This window comes from Equus caballus, chromosome 4 (assembly GCF_041296265.1).
Source record: "Equus caballus isolate H_3958 breed thoroughbred chromosome 4, TB-T2T, whole genome shotgun sequence".
NCBI lineage: Eukaryota > Metazoa > Chordata > Mammalia > Perissodactyla > Equidae > Equus > Equus caballus.
Genome location: NC_091687.1, coordinates 42,802,860 through 42,816,257, shown reverse-complemented (window position 1 = coordinate 42,816,257; position 13,398 = coordinate 42,802,860). Strand labels below are relative to the sequence as shown.

At 39.0% G+C, this 13,398-nt stretch overlaps 1 protein-coding gene across 26 annotated transcripts in view; it reads right to left on the bottom strand.

Moving 5' to 3' along the window:
- PPP1R9A (protein phosphatase 1 regulatory subunit 9A) overlaps positions 1 to 13,398 on the bottom strand; it is a 314,168-nt gene that overhangs the window by 12,812 nt on the left and 287,958 nt on the right. For 9 of the 26 annotated variants that reach the window (XM_023639218.2, XM_023639228.2, XM_023639222.2 and 6 more), the window contains 2 exons: positions 9,200 to 9,287; positions 9,018 to 9,101 (listed from right to left, as the gene is read on the bottom strand). The exons of 9 other annotated variants lie outside the window; for them this stretch is intronic. In XM_023639218.2, the coding sequence (XP_023494986.1) occupies positions 9,018 to 9,101; positions 9,200 to 9,287 (172 nt within the window). The remainder of the gene's footprint in view (positions 1 to 9,017; positions 9,102 to 9,199; positions 9,288 to 13,398) is intronic. 8 more of the 26 variants (XM_023639221.2, XM_023639223.2, XM_023639225.2 and 5 more) reach the window with 2 other exon arrangements.

The window sequence follows — 13,398 nt, the reverse complement described above, 5'->3', positions numbered from 1 at the left end:
AGGCGGATGGTCTTCTGTAAGAAGAGCTTTTTATTCCTGGGTCATGGACCAGTGCAGTGTTTCCCAAACAAGTCTGAGAAGAATCATCTGTGGCAGCTATTCAAATACAGATTCTTGAGCACCAGGTTCATGGAATTAGAATTTGGGGGAGAGAAAGGGAGGAGGTGACCTGAAATCTATATTTTAGCCCATGTCTGAACTGACTCTTACAGTTTTTAATATCCATATTTATTAATATTATCCTGAATGCAAACAGGAGGTCTCTGGAGCAGAATAGGTTCTTATTTACCTACAGAAAATGACTGTGCTCGTTCCCCATACCCTAATTTTCTCTCTCCAGGGTGACACAATGAGAACCAGCTGTCATCCTATAATTGGTCTACACTGTAAGTAAGGAATCTAAAAAATGTGCATCTGGATGGTCAAAGAGGAGAGGGACAGCTGCCTCCCTACCCCCACCACCCAGATTGAGGGAGAGAAATCTTATCTCTTTAGTGTAAACAAATTCAACTTGGGAAGGATCCTGGGTTCTTATCCTTTGGAAAGCAATATATGTAGTTAGGGGGAGATAAGACTAATGTCTCCAGCTTTACAACCTTGGGAATGTCTCCGTGCAGCTGTGTCTCATCTCCCTCTCCCGAACCTCGCTCCTTGTAATGTAACCACATAACCTCTGGGGAGGTAAATCCCTCTGCAGTGCTCACTATCTATCCAGTCACAATTTAACTTCTAAGGCTTATCTTTTAGCTCAGGTCCCAGATTCCAGTAAAAATGCTTAGAAAGCTCTAATTATGCACAAACATAAAAATATTTTCTCTGTAGTCCCACATTCTTACAGTTGGGCATATTTAGGATAAACTGGACGCCATGATTATTTTCCCCTTTGGTTATACAATTCTGAATCAATTAATCAAAGTAACATGAGAAATTTTTTAGGAGTTCCATCCATAATTCAAATAAGGTATGTCAGTGCTTAAATATATGGGTACTGTTTTAAGGTTTATAAATAGGTCACAATTAATGACAGCATGACTATCTTGTCCTACTCTCAAGTGAATGCCTTTGTAACAATGCTTTTAGAACTACCTCTACCATTTTTTTTTAATAGGCAGGAAATAAGAATATTGTTGCCTAATTGTTGTCACTCTAATGCTTTATTTGAAAAAGACTTTAGGTAGTTCAAATCTTGGCCAGGCAACATTTCAAACAAAATCTGAAGACCACATCTAATTAAACTCATTCATAAAATTCTCACTGCCAGGAAAATAGTCAAGATTAATAATTCCACATGGACTTGGACATCTAGCATTGAAGACAGAGGCCACAGTGGTCCAGAGGCCACAGTGTGTGTATGAAGAACGACATGAGGGAAGCTCAGCCTCAGGTGATAGCCAGAGGCTTTCTTCTCCAGCTTCACACACCAAGATAATGGAAGCAACAGAGGAACAGCCACGTAGAAGGCAATGAAAACCCACTTCTAAGAAGACAACCACTGTCCTCACCGCTGCAAAGCACCAGGTTCTGGGGTATTTTGAAGATTATTCTCCAGTTCTCCAGGAGGTCTGGCTGTGCCCCTGCTGAGGCTGTATCCTGCTCCCCTCATTTCCTTGTGCATCCTTGACTCTAAAACTCCATGAACTGACGTAACCTCTGTTTGTTTCCTAGTATCCTTAAAGAAGTGAACAGTGGTATGCTTCCATTTGCTTGGACCTAGACTACAGAATATTCATTTAAAAAAGCAAACTCTCCATTACTTTAAAATTATAGACCCATCAGCTTACCAGACATGCTTTCTAAAATAAATACCAATTTCTTTCTGGATAAACTGAACTCTTGTGCATAAAAAAGGAGCAGAGAGAGTTTGGTAACAGTTTTTCTATTACTGACCTCTCTTATAGTCTGTTTTGCTTTATGGAAAAATTTGTTAAGAATAACATAAAATCTGCCCTTCCCTCCACCCAGCCTTCCTTCCTTTCTTCCCTCCCTCCTTCCCTTCTTAACTCTTTTGACTGTAAGGGCAGGTTATGGGCTAAGGTGCATAAGATCTGTACAGATCTTAATAATCTCCTTGAAAAATCAAGATTGGTAGAAATGAATACTTAATGGATCTAAAAATAATTTCTAGAGGATCAAAACAGGTATGTGTTCTGTACTTCCTTCACCTTCTTTTTTTTTAGCTTGTACACTGATGGCTCTCTATTATTTCTGGGGAAAAAAACAGAATCACAAATCACAGCTAGATGCCTGATTCTTTTATTGTTAGGAAAAGGGAGAAAGAATGGCTTGAAATTAAGTCTTCATACTCCTAAAATGTCATGGGGGGTGCGGGGGGCTCAGATAGTAACTGTTTCCTGGCATTTAAATGGTTTATAGTTAATAACTCTATAGAGCAATTTACTCATTTACATATATCTTGAAATCAGTTTACCGGAGGTTAGCACCCCAAAATTAAATTGCTCAAGTAAACATTCCATGATGATTCTTTTGGTTTGTTTTAACTTTGAATGCAAGGTGTATGAAGTATTCAGAATCTAATTATATGTCATCAAAATGTAATTAGGATTTCAGAAACTGCCAGAACAGAAAAAGTATAAACAGAATATAGAATTCAAGCAGGTGGTAAAAAGAAGGTTAAATGAAGAAAGTTAGGTGCAACCAGAGGAAGAGTTGCAGACTTCCATTTACTCAAATCAGATGAAGTGATTCTGTAAGGTTCTAGCATCCACCAAGGAGACTGAGGTTGTAAAGCCAGCCCCTTCTGCAGGGAGCTTGGAGACCCTAACAGATAACAGCTATCACAGGCAGATGTCCACCTTCAGCTCAGGCCAATCACCCTGAAGAAACACATCCTCCTTCCAGATCTTGAGTTACGGTCTAAATCTCAATTCTATAACCAACAGACCATCTGAGATGGTCACTGTAGAGCGTTCAGCCTTAACTTACGACAGGGATCAGGAGACGCTACCCCAAAATACAGCACCCTGGCATAGCAAATATTTTAAGCTGAGGAATTTGACAAATAACAGATGCAGGAAGGGCTCTCTGACCTCTCCCATCTCCCCTGAAGCAGGTCATTAGACGCTCATGTGAGAGGCGTCCTCTCTATAGGAGGAAAGGAGCATCCTTATCTCTATAGATGGAGGGACACCAAGAGGAATCTGAATGAAGGAACAGGCCATGCTAACTTTCTCCCAGTTTACTACCCTTAGCTTATACCCTTTTGTCCTGTCACATTTTTCCACCACTTTCCACTCTTCATGAAACCTAGTATAAAAGTGCTCAGGCTTAACTCCTTCTTGGAGGCTTCATTTCCTTATGAATGCTTCTGTATCACATAAAACATATTAAATACATTTGTATGCTTTTTCCTTGTTAATCTGTCTTTTGTAAGTCTGATTAACAAGGCTCCAGCCAGAGAACCTAGGAGGGTAGAGGGAAAAAGATATTTTCTTCCTCCTCCATACTCATTTGAAATGGAGAAATTGTTCCCTTAATGAGTCTCCCCATACTGGGAAGGTTTAAAATGAAATAGCAAGATGGTCATTTAAATAAAATTCATGTTATCAAAATAAAAATGTTAAGTTTAGGAATAATAAATATATTGCTCAGGACTTACGAAAATGCGTATTAGAAATCTGAGAGAGAAATTTGTCTATTGATTCTATCTTGATATATTTAACTGATTAAGATGCAAAATAACCACATTGATAAGAATACTGGGATGCTGAGCATCACTACAGTTATCATTTTAACCTATTAGGTTTTTGAGAGTTTTTTAAAGTATAAAAAAGTGTTGACTTCTTAGGAATGTAAGTTTATCAGGTTTTAGGCATTGGGAAGTATTTACAAAGAAAATGGAATAGATTAAACTTATAAATGCAGCTAAGAACAGGGGAGACAATTATGGGGAAATAATTCTGCTCTACTGAGGTTAAGCTAGCATTATTCAAAGGTCTCTAAGAAAATGACTGCTTTTATGTTATATATAATTTAACTAGATGTTTAAACAAAATGACAAGATTTGTAAGTTGAACTGAAACTCAAAAATAGCTAGGTTTTAAAGTTGGAGACTTTAATAAATTACTCTTAATTTATAACCCAAATAATCTTCTTTTTAAGAACAAAGCTACCTTTAGACATTAAAAATCTCAAGTGAAGGGGAGAACCTATATAAGTTATACTGCCAAAGTTAAGCATTCCACAGGACCTTCACTGAGTTTTTGTCATCACTGTTCATGGCCACACAGTAGCTCAGTAACGCTTGCTTTAAAACTGTCCAGATTCAAAGGCTCAAATTATTCTGCCATTCGCTAAGGGCCATTCTCTGTCAGCCATTTACAAGTGCATTTTTTAAACATCATTTTTTAAGGAAAATGTTGGCTCCTCTCTGATGTGCCTCTGTGGGCCAGGCTTAGGCAGAGGAGTAGCATTTCTCCCTCATGCACATGTGCTCATCCTGCTCCTTGGCTCTTCTGAAAGGTCAGTGTGTTTCTACTCCAGCTCAGGGGCAGCAACAGGGCAGAGCTGCCCTCCAGGTACTTGTCATGGTATGATCTCAAACTCACAGAAACGCCATAATTTATCTAAAGCTTCTTTGAGAGAAACATCTACAAAGGGCTGTCTGAACTATAATCCACACTGTCTATTCATTCTTCAAGATATTACCAAAGTCACCCTCGGATGAACGAGACAGCCAGCAAAATGCATACGGAGAACACTTTGTTTTACATCCCTGCCATCAGAATTGCTTTAAATCTTAATGATATTGATAGCTGTTTCTATTTATTAAGGACTTAAAATGTGCTTAAATGTGATTCTTTCAGTCCTCGCAAAGACCTGAAGAGGTATGTATATGTTTCCATCTCACAGATGAGGAAACTGAGGCACAGAGAGGTTTAGTAACTCACCCAAAACGATAAGTGGTAGAGCTGGGATTTGAATCCAGGCTCTTAACCATTTTGACATTATGCTTTTGGCTCTTACTGAAGGCCACTGTGATATTTACTATGAAGGTATTGTTGAAGACGTTCTATTTTAAGTACCAACCCTACTTTTTCCTTCATCTTATTTTTCCCTATCCAATTTACTTTTTATGTAAATTATATTGCTATATCATATGTAGTTTTGTATATAAACAAATTATATTTGGAACAAAGAGGAGTACATACAGATAAAAAAGAATAAACAAACAAATGAATATGTACTAATTTATAGACCAAGTAAATAATGAGTTAGAAATCAAGAGTACTTGTTTTTCATAGAATCTTATAGATCAATACTGTCCAAGAGACATATAATATGAACTACATATGTAAAATAAAATTTTCTAGTGGCCACATAAAAAAAAAGAGGTAAAATTAATTTTTATAATATATTTTATTTACTTCAAAAATTATTTCAACATGTAATCAGTATTATAAAATTATTACTAAGATATTTCACATTCTTTTTTTTAATACCGAGTCTTTGAAAGTCAGTATGCATTTTCATCTACAACACAGCTCAATATAGACTAGCCACATTTCAAGCGCTCAAGAGCCACACCTGACTAGAGGCTACCATACTGGACAGTGCAGACAGAGATGGGTGGGGAATTAGAGATCAGTAGTTTTAGTCCACCTCACCTATGGCAAAGTCAGGATGAATACTTAGATTCCAGCTCACTGTTTTTTCCACTCTTAACACTTCTAAGGTGAATGCAGATTCACTTCCACAGAGAAGTGCCATCTCCCTTCCCTGTGAGTTTCCCACATGCCACCACCTCGCCCTGTTCTGAGATACACTATCTGCTCACACGTCTCTCCATTCAGCGACTGAACTGGGAGCTTCTCCCACAGAGCTCCAAAGTAGACACTCCACTGACATCAGTGGCTGTCTACTCTAGAATTTAGGATCATATTTTATTTTACTCTTCAGTGTGTACTTTAAGGGATGAACAAGCTCTGACAACTAAATGTTTCCTGCTTTTGTAATCATAGTACTATATTACCTGTTTAAATCAGAATGTTCACTGAACACGTATTTTAAAAGGACAGAACCAAAACATATTTCTTTGTAAAGTTTATTTACTATTATTATTTTAACTTCATCTATTTGTTTCATGTTGGTCACGTATTTCAGTCATGATGTCTCCCCAAGAAATACCATAAACTCTTTACTCTTTGGGGGAAAAACCCCCACAAACTAAAACCAAGACCCAATTCAGCAATGTCTTGCCTCTTTAAAGTTTAACAGACTCGGGTTATAACTGATACTATGACCTCATCACAACCTTATAAGAACCAGATGAAAAGCCTAAGAGATAAGATTACTAACTCAGTCCGTGAATCACGCCTTCCTTTCTCTGAGAAAGCCTCACAGGGGGATGAGTTTCCTCTGAGTTCTTCACAATCGCCGTGGGACCCTGCAGCTGATGGTACTTATCGCCAACTACATTCAGGGGCCCTGTGAAACCAACTCAAGTGCATTAGGATGCTATTGGGCAGTAACTGTTCTTCCTGGAATATGTTTTATAAGGTTCTGGGCCCATGATCAATTGACACAGGAGAACATAGGCTGTCATTAGATTTGATTAGTGTTAACCAATTACTGTGACAGCTCAAAAAGTTATTTTGTTTTTTAAAGATTTTATTCTTTCCCTTTTTCTCCCCAAAGCCCCCCGGTACATCGTTGTATATTCTTCGTTGTGGGTCCTTCTAGTTGTGGCATGTGGGACGCTGCCTCAGCGTGGTTTGATGAGCAGTGCCATGTCCATGCCCAGGATTTGAACCAACGAAACACTGGGCTGCCTGTAGCAGAGCGCGCGAATTTAACCACTCGGCCACGGGGCCAGCCCCTCAAAAAGTTATTTTTTTGAAACAGAAAAATTCCCTCTTCTTCCCTGTTTTTTTACTATTTCAGTTACATGAATTCCTTTCAGTCCTGTCAAAAGTCCTCTGGAATTACAAATAATTATAAAATTATGGTTGTAACAGAAAACTATTTGGTCACATTGGTACACATGGAACTATATGTGACTACCGAAGCAGAGTTAGTGTTTTACAAATACAGAGCTCACTAGGCAGCCTAGCTAGACGCCTGGCTGGCTACTGGTTCAAAAGCTGTCATTAGCTGTGGTTAAGCCACGTGCTGACAGCAGCCCTCCCCTGACTAGCCACGGTTCTGCCTAGGGAAAGGTGAGCACTCACCAACAGAACCAAGATTTGCTTGTTTTCCACCTGGAATTTATACAAGGAGGTGATACTGTCTGGGTATGATGACGAAATTTAGTCCAATCTTCTACCCTCTGCTGGATGCCTGTGCTGACATCCCTTCTAGGGTGGAGGCTTAAAGGTTAGAGGTAGTGACTCAGAAGTCCAGGGACCAAAGAGAGGAGAGTGCCACTTCACAAGTGTCCAAGCTACTCTCCCATTGTCCCATTGTGTATTTGGGCATCTCTCTCTCTCTTAAACAGTTACATTATTTGTTGTTGTTTTTTTCTTGAGTATATTTAACAGTTTTCTATTCTTAATTTTAAGGCACAGAGTAGACTGTTTTATATTTCTCACTCCAAAACTACACAAAGTTAAGTCGCTTTTGAGTTACATTATAGCCTTATTTTTCCTGAGATTTTTGTGCTCAATATAGAGAGCTTTCTACCCTTTCTCCACTGTACAGCATAAAGGAAACCTAGACTAACAAAAATAATTAATTTGGGAATTTTCTCCTCTCATCCCCCAACCCATTCTTCTATAATCCCAGGGAGAAGGTATAATTTTTTCTCACGTTGATGCCAGAAAAGAGAAAAAGAAAAAAAGGAAACAGCAGGGGACAACCTATAAAATGGATAAGTGGTCTCCAAACAATTTTACAGTTGTTTATTCTTACTTAGCACTTTGTATGTTTCTTCCTTATTCTATGCTATTGAGATGAATCCCAAATTTCATGAAGAAATATAAATGTCATTAGATGCACAAGAGGTGACATGGAGTGTTGGAAAGACATCTAGACAGGAAGCACAAGCCCCAGCTAACTGCCATTAATTGCCTGTTGCATAACCCTGGGCTAATCAGTTAAATTCTATGAAGGTAAAGTTCTTTATCAATCAAGTATGGTACTATTATCTGCCCTCTCAATCTAACTGTAAAGATCAAATGAGATGATAAATAGAAAACTTCCTTGTAACTTTCAAATGATAACGACGAGCAAATTTTTACCTTATTATTATTTTTGAATACCTCCTATGTGCCAGGTACCATTTTAAATGTTTTACGTGAAAACTCATTTAATCCTTATACTGATGTTATGAGATAGGTCCTGTTATTATTCTCATTTCACATATGAGAAAACAGAGGCTAAATAACTTGTCCGTGATTGTAAGGGGTGTAACTGGGAGAGCTCTGATTCAAACCTAGGCAGTCAGACTTCAGAGCTCTATGCTTTACTGTCTCCCTATACAAACCTAAGTTTAAAATTATGTAATCTCACAATAAAATTGGGGAAACTTGACAACACGCTGTACAAACCTCACTTCTCCATAGGAAAGTCCTTACTGAACAGTAAGCATTGTTGACAGGGCCTGCAAAAGTCAATCAGACAGCTGAGTCCGACAAGAGACGCTGTCATTCTTACATGCATGTGGACAGAACAGTCTTGAAAGCCAACAAGGTACTTAAATGCAAAATTCCCCTTTCGGACTGAACAAAAAGAGAAGACACTAGTACTGTGGGTAGCCAGACAAAAAACCTGAAATATATCTAACAGATGTATCACACAGATATGTTTACGCTGTATTTAGATAAACATTTATTGAAACTGTTCATGTGACCGTAATTCTGTAATTAAGCCAATGGCCATACCCAAGGCCAGGTGTAGGCTATAACTGGAGTAAGACAAATACAGACTGTACAATTTTTCTCTCATCTCACCTCTAGGTTTATGACTTCAGCTCAAAGATACTGACCATTGATTTTGGTTAACAATGGGAGGTGGCCAGAAAGTTTAGATACAGAGATAAATCTGGGTTCTGAATCGCCCACCTGTACCTGCTACCTGGAGAAAACCTATTGGCTTCTTTTTCTTTCCATTTCTTTCCCTTGTTGGAATTCCTTCGCAAAGGTGCCCTATAATGACAGCACACAGTCAGAAAGGGGAAGGCGACATTTTCTCCTTTAATCCTTCTTTTACAGATGGCTTGCTTTTTATATCACGAAGTGCTTACCCCAGATCCACAAACTTCCGCTTAATTTTTCCTCCTTGCATCACCAATGAACTGGATGCCCTTAGTGATGTGGGAGCTTTGGCACCATCTAGGACATACACATATGTGAAAAAGACCGATTATTATCATTTTTTGAAAGCCATGAGTCAAAAGTCAGTGCATCTCTGAATGTAGGGGGTTTGCCTCAATTCCTAACTGTAAAAGAAAATAATGAGTGCTTTCTTTTTTAAGATACAGAAAACATAGCAATACTGAGGAACACTCAATTAAGCCAGAAGAGGTCCTGTTGGACAAAGGCCTAATAGTTATCACAAAGAGTTTTAGCTTCAAATACCTTGGAATGAACAAAATAAGCAAGAATAAACACTATCAAATCATCTTTTACATTCAAAGTAGGGACCAACATGACTTTCCTTTTGTTCCTTCTCTGGCTCCAGCTCTTTGCTTCAAATGCCTGGGCTCTGTTCTCCATGTCTTTGTTGCCTTTGGTTTTAGTGCCTTCTGACAGGAGCCCAGCCCAGTTCCCCCTTATCTCCCAAGTCCAGTGTAACACCACCCCTGAGAGTCTAGGAGATTTAGGGAGAAAGTGACGGTTACAACTTCCCCTTCTGGTCTCTCTTGCTAATGGCCTTTGACCAGTCCTGGGACAGAGAAGGGCAGAACATGGGGGAGACTCCTCAAACAGTAGCTCAGCTATAAAACATTTATATCTTTGAAAGCTCTCTCTTCGAAGTTAGGCTGGGGCACAACTTAGCTGGCCTCTCAGGATGTGGAAGATGCTAAAATCTCCTTAGTGTTTGGAGCTGAATGATCTTTGCCTCTTTGAGTGATGCTGGCACTCTAAAGGGCAGCAGCTGCTGGGGGATGGGGACACACAATGCCAAAAACCAATCAGAGGAGAAGCTTTGTGGGCGGAGTTCAATGTCCAATGTAGGAACTGGATTCCACGGGTGGCACTTATTCCCCCTGGACAAGTCTCTACCTGGAGCTATTTAGCAAAGGATGCTGTTCGGTGTTATGTTTCAGCATATCCAGTTACTTGAGATGATTAACAAAGGGTGGTTTAAATTTGATGCATATGTGTGTGTGAAACTACTCCTTCCTAATTGTTTGTTGGTCTCTGTATGTCTTTATCTTTTTTTTTTTTTTGAGGAAGATTAGCCCTGAGCTAACATCTGCCACCAATCCTCCTCATTCTGCTGAGGAAGACTGGCCCCGAGCTAGCATCTGTGCCCATCTTCCTCTATTTCATACGTGGGACATCTGCCACAGCATGGCTTGATGAGTGGAAAAGAGGTCTGTGCCGGGGATGCAAACTGGTGAACCCCGGGCCACCAAAGTATAGCGCGCGAACTTAACTGCTGTGCCACTGGGCTGGCCCCGTATGTCCCTATCTTTTTAAAATTAAAAAAAAATATTCCAGCAACTTTCTGGCATGAAGTGTATAGAGAATAGTCCTCTTAAGAAAGTGTTCAATTAACCTCGAACATAAGCGGGTTAATTTTGTGTATAATTTTGTTTATATCAGGAGAAATTTCCAAACACACATACTTAGAAAACACGAAGTGCACACGCACTTCTCATTTAGGAGTCTATGTTCAAAGTTCTAAAGGAGCACAGAATATTGGCGAACATTCTAAGGATTTTTAGCAATGAGTTTTTCATAATTTTAGTGATACTCAGATTACAATAACCAATTCCTTTAAGTGTACATAATGAAATACGAGAGTCAGAAATATGTCCATGTCAAAATCTACTTCTAGCCTCAGATATTTATTATGGATATTTGCATCATTACTCTTTGGGTAACTGAATTGCCACAGATGCGTCACATACACATTAAAAAAATCCACAGACATGGCACAAATGCCTTCTGAGGGGATTTCACTAATGGACATTAGAAAAAACCAGATTTTCAATTTTTTTTTTTTTTGAGGAAGATTAACCCTGAGCTAACTACTGCCAATCCTCCTCTTTTTGCTGAGGAAGACTGGCCCTGAGCTAACAGCCATGCCCATCTTCCTCTACTTTATGCGTGGGAAGCCTAACACAGCATAGCTTTTGCCAGGCGGTGCCATGTCCGCACCAGGGATCCGAACCAGCCAACTCCGGGCCGCTGAGAAGCAGAACGTGCAAACTTAACCGCTGCACCACTGGGCCTGCCCCCTCAGTTTTCTTAATAGAAGCCAAAGAAAAGAAAGTGCCATATTCTTCCAGACCAATCCTAAAGCAACTCTTAATGGTTAGGACTGTGCAAAGTTGAAAAGGAGACTACCTAATTATTTTCTGAATTAGAGTTCACTGAGAGGTGTTTTAATGAGTGGCAAGAGGACCAGATGAGACAATGGACATGGAAACATTCCGTAACCTATTAGTGTTACAGTGATTTGGACATCTTGGGACTAAAAGCCTGATTCGGCCCATGACAGACCCTGCTGCTAGGCAACCTCACACCATTATCTCATACTTTTACCAAAGTGTGTTCCAAGGAACGCTTAAATGAATGCTTTCAAAAGGCCGAAGAGGGAAGACTAAGTAATAATGCACTTCCCCACTTTAAATCAATCAAATACATCTTTAAGCACATCAAAACTTCCAGTGTGCATAAAAAGCAATATTAGGTTGGTAAGATTTCAGCAAAAGAAAAAAAGTGTCATTTTTGTTGGTTTGTTTAGTTATTTAACTTTATGTAAAATTTCCACTAGGCGTTTTGAAATCTCTCCGGTACTACTGTCACAAGCAAGTAGAAGTCTGAACCCTCAGGTTGGGTGCCTTAGCTTTAAGCTCTGGCGACCTGGTCTTCATTTTCAAAGGTAATAAATGGTCTCCTAATAGATACATGCTAAGGTCTTTTCTTGGACTGCATTCTCCTTAAGCTCACTGCAATTAGACTCTTGACTACTTCTTCCTTTATTATGGGGACTCCCAAATCTGCCACCCAGCCCTGGCTTCTTTCCTGAGCTCATAACCTCCTCCGTTAAAAATGAGTTAGTTCTCTTTCTCCCATAATGTTTCTGATTTATTATTTTCAATTAATGACAAGAACATATTTTCTGACGTTAGAAACTCTGTGATCAGTTTTGACCTCCTCATTTTCTTCCCCTGTATCTAGTTGACTTATGTGTCAAGGGCTCTTGTAGCATTTTTCCTGCCATTGTCTATGGTTCCTCCTTGGAGGGTGTCACCTCACAGTGTCTCCTAATTTGTCTTTCCCAAACCTAAGCTTTTCCTTTTCATTCCTCTATTCAAACATCTTGTGGTTTCCTAGTAATGTGGTAAGGTATCTAAGGTATTTACATTCTAGAACTATAGACTTAACCTACCTGTGCAGTTGTACATGCCACCACTCTAGCCTGCATAAACAAACTGCTTCAGGCAGGCTGGGACAGGCCCAGTCCTTTAAATTCACCTTCTGTGTGCCAGTGTCTGTTAATGCCATATCCCTGCCTTATACGCCTTCATCTGTCCTTTTTTTCCTCAAGGTCCTTCAATGGTTACTCTACTTGTATGGTCTTTATCAAGTCTTATTTATAAATCTCAGCTAGATGTAACCATGCTCCTCTGAGCAATGAAAAAATTTACTACTTCCAAATGTATAAAGACTTAATGCAAATATATTAATAATAAGTGATTCCTGTAAAGATTTCGAAAAGCCAGGTTCTACCTGCCAGGATGTTAATTCAACAAATATTTTTTTAAGGCATGTTCTGAGTCAGGCAATGTGCTAATAGCAACATATAAACTTAGAATAACAATCTTTAGAATTCATGAGTAGAAAACTGATAGTGCTTAATTTTCTCTTCTTAACCTTGTCTGAACAAAGGCCCATTGCTTTGCAAGTCTAGAGACCAAAACTCTATTATTAGGCTACTCAAAGAACAGGTATGAGAAAAATATTTTCATGCATTTAACTGCCACATAACCTGTTTTATAAACCTCTAGAAATAATCTTCTACTTCCTCTAATTTTAACTGAAATGAAGCTAGATGTTTTATCATTTAGCCAGGTATAATGGGACTCTTTCTATCCCACTTTCCATTGAGGTCCCTCAAATATGACAACAAAATGATGACTTGCGAATGCGGTATTGACATGATTTAGCAGACACCCAGCTTCAATGAGGTGTTCAATAATACCAGAGTATTATCCTCAAGATTGCAATCAAATGCTGCTGGAATTTATTACCTTTGTAGTAACTT